This window comes from Convolutriloba macropyga, chromosome 10 (genome assembly GCF_964194025.1).
Source record: "Convolutriloba macropyga chromosome 10, txConMacr16.3, whole genome shotgun sequence".
Classification (NCBI taxonomy): domain Eukaryota; kingdom Metazoa; phylum Xenacoelomorpha; order Acoela; family Convolutidae; genus Convolutriloba; species Convolutriloba macropyga.
Genome location: NC_134477.1, coordinates 35,981,255 through 35,990,806, shown reverse-complemented (window position 1 = coordinate 35,990,806; position 9,552 = coordinate 35,981,255). Strand labels below are relative to the sequence as shown.

Here is a 9,552-nt window from a genome sequence, read left to right as displayed (position 1 = left end):
TGAATCATGATACATGGCAGAAATTTTTTTGGTTGTGATGCTTTTTTTCATTACGTTTGAAACCGGATGGAGATCCGGGTTCTTTGTTTTTATTGCACGTTATGTTTGCTTCTCCTTGTTTGTTGTTTTTATAATGCGAAAAGCGTTGTCACTATAAGAGAAAAATTCGGCTCTTTTTCTCTGCCTCCTTGATTCAAGATAGATGGCAGAAATCTCTTTTCTCTCATGTTTTTTCTCTGCTGTTTTCTCTTTTTGTCTGATTTTTTTCTCGTTGGCTCTTTAGTCGCTTGCTTGTCCCTATGCTTTCTGGTCTTCCTGGTTTTGCAGGTTCTGCTTGTTTTTTTTCTTTGGTTCCATAGATGCGCTATGATGGGAACATCCAATTTTCTGAGCGCTGACAGTGATGAAATACCACAGAAATCATTATCAATGATTACAAATTTCTGATTTACTGCTATCTCTTCTTTTTTGCCTCTCTGTCTCTCTCTCTCTCTCTCTCTCTCTCTCTCTTCTCTCATGTTTTTCTTCTCTGCTGTTTTTTATTCTATTGTGTTTGTCTGATTTATTTTTTCTCTGTGGCTCTTTAGTCGCTTGCTTGTCCCTATGCTTTCTGGTCCTCCTTGTTTTGCAGGTTCTGCTTGTTTTTTTTCTTTATGGTTCCATAGATGCGCTATGATGGGAACATTCAGTTTTCTGAGCGCTGACAATGATGAAATCCCTTAGAAATCATTATCAATGATTACAAATTTCTGATTTACTGCTATCGCTTGTCTTTTTTGCCTCTCTCTCTCTCTCTCTCTCTCTCTCTCTCTCTCTCCCTGTCTCTCTCTCTCTCACTCCCTGTCTCTCTCTCTCTCTCTCTCTCTCTCTCTCTTGTGGTCTCTCTTCTCATGTTTTTCTTCTCTGCTGTTTTTTTTTTCGTTCTGTTGTGTTTGTCTGATTTATTTTTCCTCTGGTTCTCTAGTGGCTTCTTTGTCACTATGCTTTCTGGTCTTCCTTGTTGTGCAGGTTCTGCTTGTTTTCTTCTTTGTGGTTCCATAGATGCGCTATGATGGGAACATCCAGTTTTCTGAGCGCTGACAGTGATGAACTACCACACAAATCATTATCAATGATTACAAATTTCTGATTTACTCCTTTCGCTTTTCTTTTTTGCCTCTCTTTGTCTCTCTCTCTCTCTCTCTCTCTCTCTCTCTCTCTTCTCTCATGTTTTTCTTTTCTGGTTTTTTTCGTTCTCTTGTGTTTGTCTGATTTATTTTTCCTCTGGTTCTCTAGTGGCTTCTTTGCCACTATGCTTTCTGGTCTTCCTTGTTTTGCAGGTTCTGCTTGTTTTCTTCTTTGTGGTTCCATAGATGCGCTATGATGGGAACATCCAGTTTTCTGAGCGCTGACAGTGATGAACTACCACACAAATCATTATCAATGATTACAAATTTCTGATTTACTCCTTTCGCTTTTCTTTTTTGCCTCTCTTTGTCTCTCTCTCTCTCTCTCTCTCTCTCTTCTCTCATGTTTTTCTTTTCTGGTTTTTTTCGTTCTCTTGTGTTTGTCTGATTTATTTTTCCTCTGGTTCTCTAGTGGCTTCTTTGCCACTATGCTTTCTGGTCTTCCTTGTTTTGCAGGTTCTGCTTGTTTTCTTCTTTGTGGTTCCATAGATGCGCTATGATGGGAACATCCAGTTTTCTGAGCGCTGACAGTGATGAACTACCACACAAATCATTATCAATGATTATAAATTTCTGATTTACTTCTTTCGCTTTTCTTTTTTGCCTCTCTCTGTCTCGTTTTGTGTTTGTCTGATTTATTTTTTCTCTGTGGTTCTCTAGTGGCTTCTTTGTCCCTATGCTTTCTGGTCTTTCTTGTTTTGCAGGTTCTGCTTGTTTTTTTCTTTATGGTTTCATAAATGCGCTATGATGGGAACATCCAGTTTTCTGAGCGCTGACAGTGATGAAATCCCACAGAAATCATTATCAATGATTTCAAATTTCTGATTTACTGCTATCGCTTTTCTTTTTGCCTCTCTCTCTCTCCTGTGGTCTCTCTTCTCTCATGCTTTTCTTCTCTGCTGTTTTTTGTTCTATTGTGTTTGTCTGATTTACTTTTTGTCTGGTGCTCTAGTGGCTTTTTTGTCCCTAGGCTTTCTGGTTTTCCTTGTTTTGCAGGTTCTGCTTGTTTTTTTTTCCTTTATGGTTCCATAGATGTGCTATGATGAGAACATTCAGTTTTCTGAGCGCTGGCAGTGATGAAAACCCTCAGAAATCATTATCAATGATTACAAATTTCGGATATATTGCTATCACTTTTGCCTCTTTTTTTCTGGCTCTCTTCACTCTTCTTTGTCTCTATACTTTTTGGTCTTCCTAGGTTTGCGGGTTCGCTTGCTTTTTATTATAGTTCCTTGGATGCGCTATGATGAGATTATCCAGTTTTCTGAGCGCTGACGGTGATGAAATCCCACAGAACTCATTATCAATGATTATAAATTTCTGATTTACTGTTATCGCTTTTCTTTTTTGCCTCTCTATCTCTCTCTCTCTCTCTCTCTTGTTTTTCTCGTTGATTATACTGTTTGGTCTTTCTTGTTTCGCAGTTTCTGCTCTTGTTTTTATTATGGTTTCCTAGATGCGCTATGATGGAAACATCCAGTTTTCTGAGCGCATATAGTGATGAAATCCAATAAAAATGATCATTGATTTTCTATCTTTTCTCTTTTTTTGCCTCTCTCTCTCTCCCTCTCTCTCTCTCTCTCTCTCTCTCTCTCTCTCTCTCTTTCTCTCGCTCTCTCGTTTTCCCTCTGTCACTCTTTCTCTCTCTCTCTCTCTCGGTATCTCTCTCTCTTTCTCGCTCTCTCGCTCTCTCTCTCTCTCTCTCTCTCTCTCTCTCTCTCTCTCTCTCCCTCCCTCTCTCTTTCTCTCTCTCTCTCTCTCTCTCTCTCTCTCTCTCGGTATCTCTCTCATCTCTCTCTCCCCTCTCTTCTCTTTCTTTATTCTTTGTTTTTCTTTGTCTCTCTCTCCCTCTCGCTCTTTTTCTCTCTTTCCTTCTTTCGTTTCTTTTTGTTTTTCTCTCGCTCTTTCTCTCTCTCTCTCTCTCTCACACACACACACACTCTCATTCTCTCTTGCTCTTTCTCCCTCTCTCTCTCTCTCTTTCCTTCTTTCGTTTTTTGTTTTTCTTTCGCTCTCTCTCACACACACTCTTTCTCTCTCTCTCTCTCTCTCGGTATCTCTCTCATCTCTCCCTCCTCTCTCTTCTCTTTCCTTCTTTATTCTTTGTTTTTCTTTGTCTCTCTCTCCCTCTCGCTCTTTGACTTTCTCTCTCTCTCTATCTCTATCTCTCTCTCTCCTTCTTTCGTTTTTCTTTTTCTTTCGCTCTCACTTTCTCTCTCTCTCACACACTCTCATTCTCTCTCTCTCTCGCTCTCTCTCTCTCTCTCACACACTTTCTCTCTCTCTCTCTCTCTCTCTCACTCTCATTCTCTCTCTCTCTCTCTCTCTCTCTCGCTTGCGCGCGCGCCTGCGCGTGCTCTGCCTTACGGGCAATTTTTTTTTGTTTTTTGTTCTTTTTTGTGAGTTTTTTGTTCTCGTTTCGCTCTCGCTCGCTTCAGCACTCTCGCTCCTTTTCGCGCTCGTTCTCGCTCGCTCGTCGTCGGTTGCTCGTTCTGCCAGCTCGTTCTCGTTCGCTCGTCTTCGTTTGCTCGGTTTTGCTTGCTCGCTCGCCGCCGGTTGTTCGTTCGCCGCCGCTTGTTCGCTCGCTCGCCTCTTCTGTTTTTCCCCCTTGCTGTTTTCTTCCCATCCCCTTTCGCCTATGGCGATGTGCTTTTCTTTTGTTTGTGTGTGTTCAGCCCCCACCCTTCTCTCTTTCGCTCCTTTTCTTTCGTGCTTCACCCCCGCCCTTTTCTGTGCCCCCTCTCATGTGCTTGTGTTTTGCTGATGTTCTTATTTATATTTGTTTGCTTTCTTTTGCAGCACACAAACCCCCTGCCCTTTCTGTGACCCCTGCTGCAGCGCAAAAAACCCCCTGCCCTTTCTGTGACCCCTTCTGCGCATTTAAGATGATGTTCCTATTTATACGTTTTAGCCTTAGCAATTTTAGGGTCTCTCTTCTTTTCTTTGACGGTTAGAGAATAGGTCGAATCCTATTCTCTAATCTTCAAAGAAGCCAAAGAGGCCCATGCAGCAGCTAAGGCACGTTTCCGGCGCTTCTTGCAAGACGGTTATCTTGCAAGAGTCTTACAAGATAGACGGTTATCTTGCAAGACTCTTGCAAATCGGACGGTTATCTTGCAAGATCTTGCAAGAATCTTGCAAGATCTTGCAAGATGATGCGTAATCTTGCAAGATTCTTGCAAGAATCTTGCAAGATCTTGCAAGATAACCGTCCTAATTTGACTGGGGAACCATTGAACGTTCACAACAATGTGCTCGAAGTAGTATTTTTCCATGAATCTCACCCAATAATGCGGGAGCCAGAGTAAGATCCAGAAAAAGTAACTGATGCAGAAAGCAATGCTTAAGTTGACATTCCGCGTTTTGTTTCTCTTAGAATTGAGCAAAGTCAAGATTATCCGGACGTACATGGCAAATGCCAAAATAGCCGGGAGTAAATAGTAAAAAGTAACTTTCAGCCAGAAAATGGAACCTTGAAATTGCTCTGAGCGGCTATGTATACAGGTTCTATCCGTATTTACAATATTGCCCAGTAATGCTTTTTCGTGATTGACAAAAAACAAACCAGATGTCAGGATCAAAATCACCAATACAGAACTGTATATTATAATCCGGTTCCTTCGTTGAAGAATTATTTTGGCTCTGAAAGGAAACACAGTCAAAATAAATCTTTCTGTGGCTAACACTAAAATGCAAATTCCTGTCGAGCTCTCATTGAGGTATAACTCCAAAAACTTATGGACACATGGGCGTTTGTAGTAAAAATTAAGAATGTTCTGAGCAAATTCTTCACGTCCAAGAAATAGCTGTTCAACCATTTTTGGAATTGTAACATATTCGGAATCGTCTCGGTATTCCAGATAATTGTAGGTCACAAAACAGAGAGAGCGGAGTGTGAATGAAAGGCCAGGTCCAATTAGGTCAATTGTAGCTTGAAAAATTACAGGAACGAATGGTAATTTTCTTATTTTGGGTGTCAATACGAAACAGATTATAATGTATAGGTTGAGTGCGATTGCAAACCATCCCAGTACAAACTAAAACACAAATTTTGTTGGTGCCGACCAACATCAGCGGACACACTTCCGAGAAAAATCTAATTTAAAGCTGCACTTTCATTTATTGATAAAAGATCAGAATGGCACGAGAGCAACGCGGGAATCATTTAAAACTAAAGGGTACAGTGGTATTATATAATAAATAAATGGATACATCTGCATTATCAGATGAGGTATGAAAGTAAGATGGCGTGATTGGATGTATCATAAGCATGGCTCCTAAGGTCGTGGTGTGAAAGAACTGAAGATTATTGCTGCACTGTATGGCTAAAAGTTGTTGGGAGTGGATGAGAGAACTGTTTGTGATTCCTGCACAAAATTAGTACCTGAAGAGAAGAACAACCGAAAAGAAACAGTGCACATCCAGACAAAATGATGTCGTAAAAGTAACAAAAATATAAATCAGACTAGTGTGGCAACAGTGAGAGCAGAGCTAAATGATAACGAGTGACTATACTAAATGTCCGGTTCAGATCACATGTTCTGCTTGTCCCAAATGATGGTAAATAGAGACTTGAGGCTCTCGGGACGGAGTAAGCGAGGCTCTCAGATGGGCTATTCAAATAAGATCTAGTCGCATGAATTATAATTAATTCCTATAAAAGTTTGATGACTAAATACTCCTTAGGCTCCAGTCAATAGAGAGATGCGCCATGAGCATTGGAACGCCAACAAAAATATTCACAAACTCAATTTTTTTAACGATAAGTAATTTGGAGTTCTTTTACTGAAAATGAACGAATTATGAGTAACTCACGATTGGAACTGAGATAGCCATATTTCTTTACTTAGATCTTACACTGATACAACTAATTTTTATGTCGCAATCAGATAAGCCAAACAACTATCAATGTCAGCAATTTTAAGAATTGACTGTGTATCAATGTCTTTAAAAACAATGACAACAAGCAAAAAGCTAGAAACTACAGTTCAAGTTTTCTCTTAAAAAACTATAAAAATTTTATCAAAGACTGAGACATCAAGCATTCGGAGAACTTACAATTTTTTATTCCTTTAAAAAACCCCGGCGACAGCAAATTGAATGTTTTTGTGTTGTCTTTTTAATAACTTTAAAAAAAATCCGCAAAAGGTGTACACAAAGTCGTAATTAGGAGAAGATTGTTTTTATTAATTCATAAATCGATAAAATGTAATTGTCTCTAATCTTGTGCACCAGACTGATAAACGAAAAACTAGAAAGCTCATTATAGTTTGATGGTAACACATTCTTTTCAATAAAAAAGATTAAGTAATTTGGCACCTCTGTATTTCAATGAATTCCTTTCGAACTTTCGTTTACACTTTGGTACTTTCAAAAACCATTTCAGCGATCTTCTTGTGGAATTTTTTGATGGGGATTCGAAAGAAAATAACTCATTAAGATATGTATCTGTGTGCATTTTATTTACTGTTTTTATTACAAATTTGAGAAGCTTGTAAATATGCAATTTGTGAGCAGTTAAGACCTTGTATTTCTCAAAAACCTTTGTTACATTTTCTGTGTATTTCTGGAACAAAATGAGCCTCAGAATCTTTTTTGCAATAGAACTAAAGGTTGAAGGGAAGTACAGCTTACACATCCATATATCAGCACACCATGTTGAATGATTGGTTTGATAATTGATGAATAAAATTGAAGAAAAACACGTTTTGGTACATAATGCCCTAATTTTGACACTATTCCGCACTGCATTGCTAACTTTTTCTTCACATCCTCAATGTGCTCTGTGAATTTCAATTTTTTATCCAAACGCACTCCGAGATTCTTGCAGCTTTCCGACTCAAGTATATTAACAGAATTTATTTTAAATACGGAAAAGCTATTGAAATTAGAGGCACTTTTTCCTATTTCAATACATATTTGACAACTTTTTTCAGGATTAAGAGACAGCTTGTTGGCGTTGAGCCATTTCTCTACATTGACCAAATCCTTTTGAATTGATTCAAGAACACTATTGACTGCTGTTAAGTTGGTATCATCTGCGAAGAGAAAAGTTCTGAAGACTTGGCACACGTCTGGAAGGTCAATTATGTATATTAAAAAAAGTAGTGGGCCAAGAATCGAGCCTTGTGGAACACCACAGTTTAACTTCAGCCAGCTGGAGTTGCAATTATTGACTGAAACACCTTGCTGTCTTTCCATTAAATAATCACTAATCCATCTTAGGCAAACTCCTCTTATAACATGTAGTTCAAGCTTTTGTATTAGGATTTGGTAGTCTATAGTGTCAAAAGCCATTCTTAAGTCAGTAAAAGATGTGGCTACCTGACAATTGCGGCTCTCACGAACTGTTTCTGTTAATTTTGCAATGGCATCAATAGTGCTATATTTTTTTGAAAACCAAATTGATTATGATCGAACAAACCGAAAAATTCAAGGTAAGTATAAATTCGATTATACATAACGCGTTCAAAAACTTTACTCCACACAATGAGAAGCGAAAATGGTCGATAGTTATTTATTTCGTCTTTCGACCCTGCCTTGTGCAGAGGTACAATTTTAGCTTGTTTTAGAATACTTGGAAATTTACCGTCTTTAAAAGATTTATTTACGAGATGAACCAGATGCTTGCAGATTAAGAAACCTGTTTTCTTAATCAAAATCGTACTAATATCATCAACTCCCAAAGATGACTTTTCTTTGAGATCCTCAATTATGTGCAAGATTTCGTTTCAATTTGTTTCATAAAGCCACATGCTCTGCAAAATATTAACCTCAGGATTAACAAAAACCTTATTTGGAATGTCTGCTTTTAGTTTCTGTCCTATACCTACAAAAAAGTGTTGAGCTCGTTTGCAACATCTAGATTATCATCAATTCTTCTACCATCTTTTATTAGGTAAGGAACTTTAGAATAGCAACTCCCTTAAGCTCATTTAAAAATTTATAAACTTGTTTTGAGTCTCCGATGCATTTTGAGAACTTTTGCTCATAGTAAGAATTCCTTTTGGCTTTGAATGTTTTCTCCACTTTAGATCGTACTGCTTTAAATTTCTCAAATTCTTGGTTGTTCTGACGTTCCCTTTTCCATGACTTGTGTGATTGGTTTCTTTTGCGAATCAAATTTTTCATATTTTTATCAAACCAATTACGTTTTTTAATTGTATTCCTGCTTGACCTCCGATATGTTGCAAACATTGCTAATGTTTCTTTAAAAGTATTTTGAAATCTGTCAAAAGCACAGTTTATACTTTCCGTTTCCTGGTATCTTACTGTAGCTAGTGATTTAGAAAGGTTATCAAGAAAAGAAGACATTCTACTCAACGATTTTAAAAAACTGGTGTCACGAAAACCAATTTCTGGAGAACAACTTTTGCTAATCTTCTCAAATTCCATCACAATAGGAAAGTTATCGCAATAATTGTGATCCTCCATTACAATAGTTTTCTGAATCCTTAAAATTTTTACGAAAAAGTGATCCAAACAAGTCGAGGTTTTTCGACTGATGCGAGTTGGCTCACGACAACATAGTTGAAAACAATTTGATTGGATAGTCGATAGATATGATGACGTCATCAGTTTTTTATCTAGCACGTTGATGTTGAAGTCCCCACAAACAATTATTCTGTCATAATTTTCATTGATGTTTTCCAATGTTTTATCGAGCTCAAAAATGAAATTTTGCTTGTTAATTCTGGAGAGATTATAAACCGCTAACAGAGCAATCTTTAACTCTCCGAATTTCAAGTGAACCAAAAGACTTTCATTCAATTTGCAATTCAGCTCCTCAATCAAGTTCCTTCATTACTTATTTGGATCATAGTACCTCCACCCCTACCACTTCTCGATTTTGACAAGCAATTATTGTAATTTGCTACCTTGAAAAAATTCGGATCATCATTAACTGTTAGCCAAGATTCTGTTAACTATATGATGGAAGGCGGAGACTCAAAACAAGATATCAGTGCCTCTAATTCTTCATGATCTTTTTTAATGGATTTAGTATTTAGGTGTAAAATTTTGAAGTGATTTGAAGCAGATCTAATTTTGGTCGCTTTATTTAATCTAAGGGGAGAACTCTTATGTTCCAGACTCTCACAGCACTCTTCGCTCCGAAACGGCTGTTCCTCAATATCAGCAAGAATAGTCTCTTTAGCATTCGGCGAACCACTTATGAGACCCATAACAAAATCAATCAATTCGTCTTTTCAGCTCTCCTGCTTTTTAGTTCCTCCATTAAATTGGTATAGTCGCTGTTCTCGAAATTGTCACGCATACGCTTTAGGGAAGGCATTTTGGACAATAAAGGTGTACCAGGCGCTAAAATTGGCTGTTTTGTTAGCTTTGGAACAGGCGTGTGATAAATAATTTCATTGACTTGCATCGA

General features: G+C 38.0%; 1 protein-coding gene across 1 annotated transcript; it reads right to left on the bottom strand.

Moving 5' to 3' along the window:
* Positions 1-760: 760 nt before the first annotated feature.
* LOC142348009 (uncharacterized) lies at positions 761-9,349 on the bottom strand. Its single transcript, XM_075399174.1, has 5 exons — positions 9,244-9,349; positions 2,719-2,794; positions 1,831-1,849; positions 1,461-1,499; positions 761-823 (listed from the first exon to the last, which is right to left on the bottom strand). The coding sequence occupies exons 1-5, from the start codon at positions 9,347-9,349 to the stop codon at positions 761-763; spliced, it is 303 nt and encodes a 100-aa protein (XP_075255289.1).
* Positions 9,350-9,552: the final 203 nt, after the last annotated feature.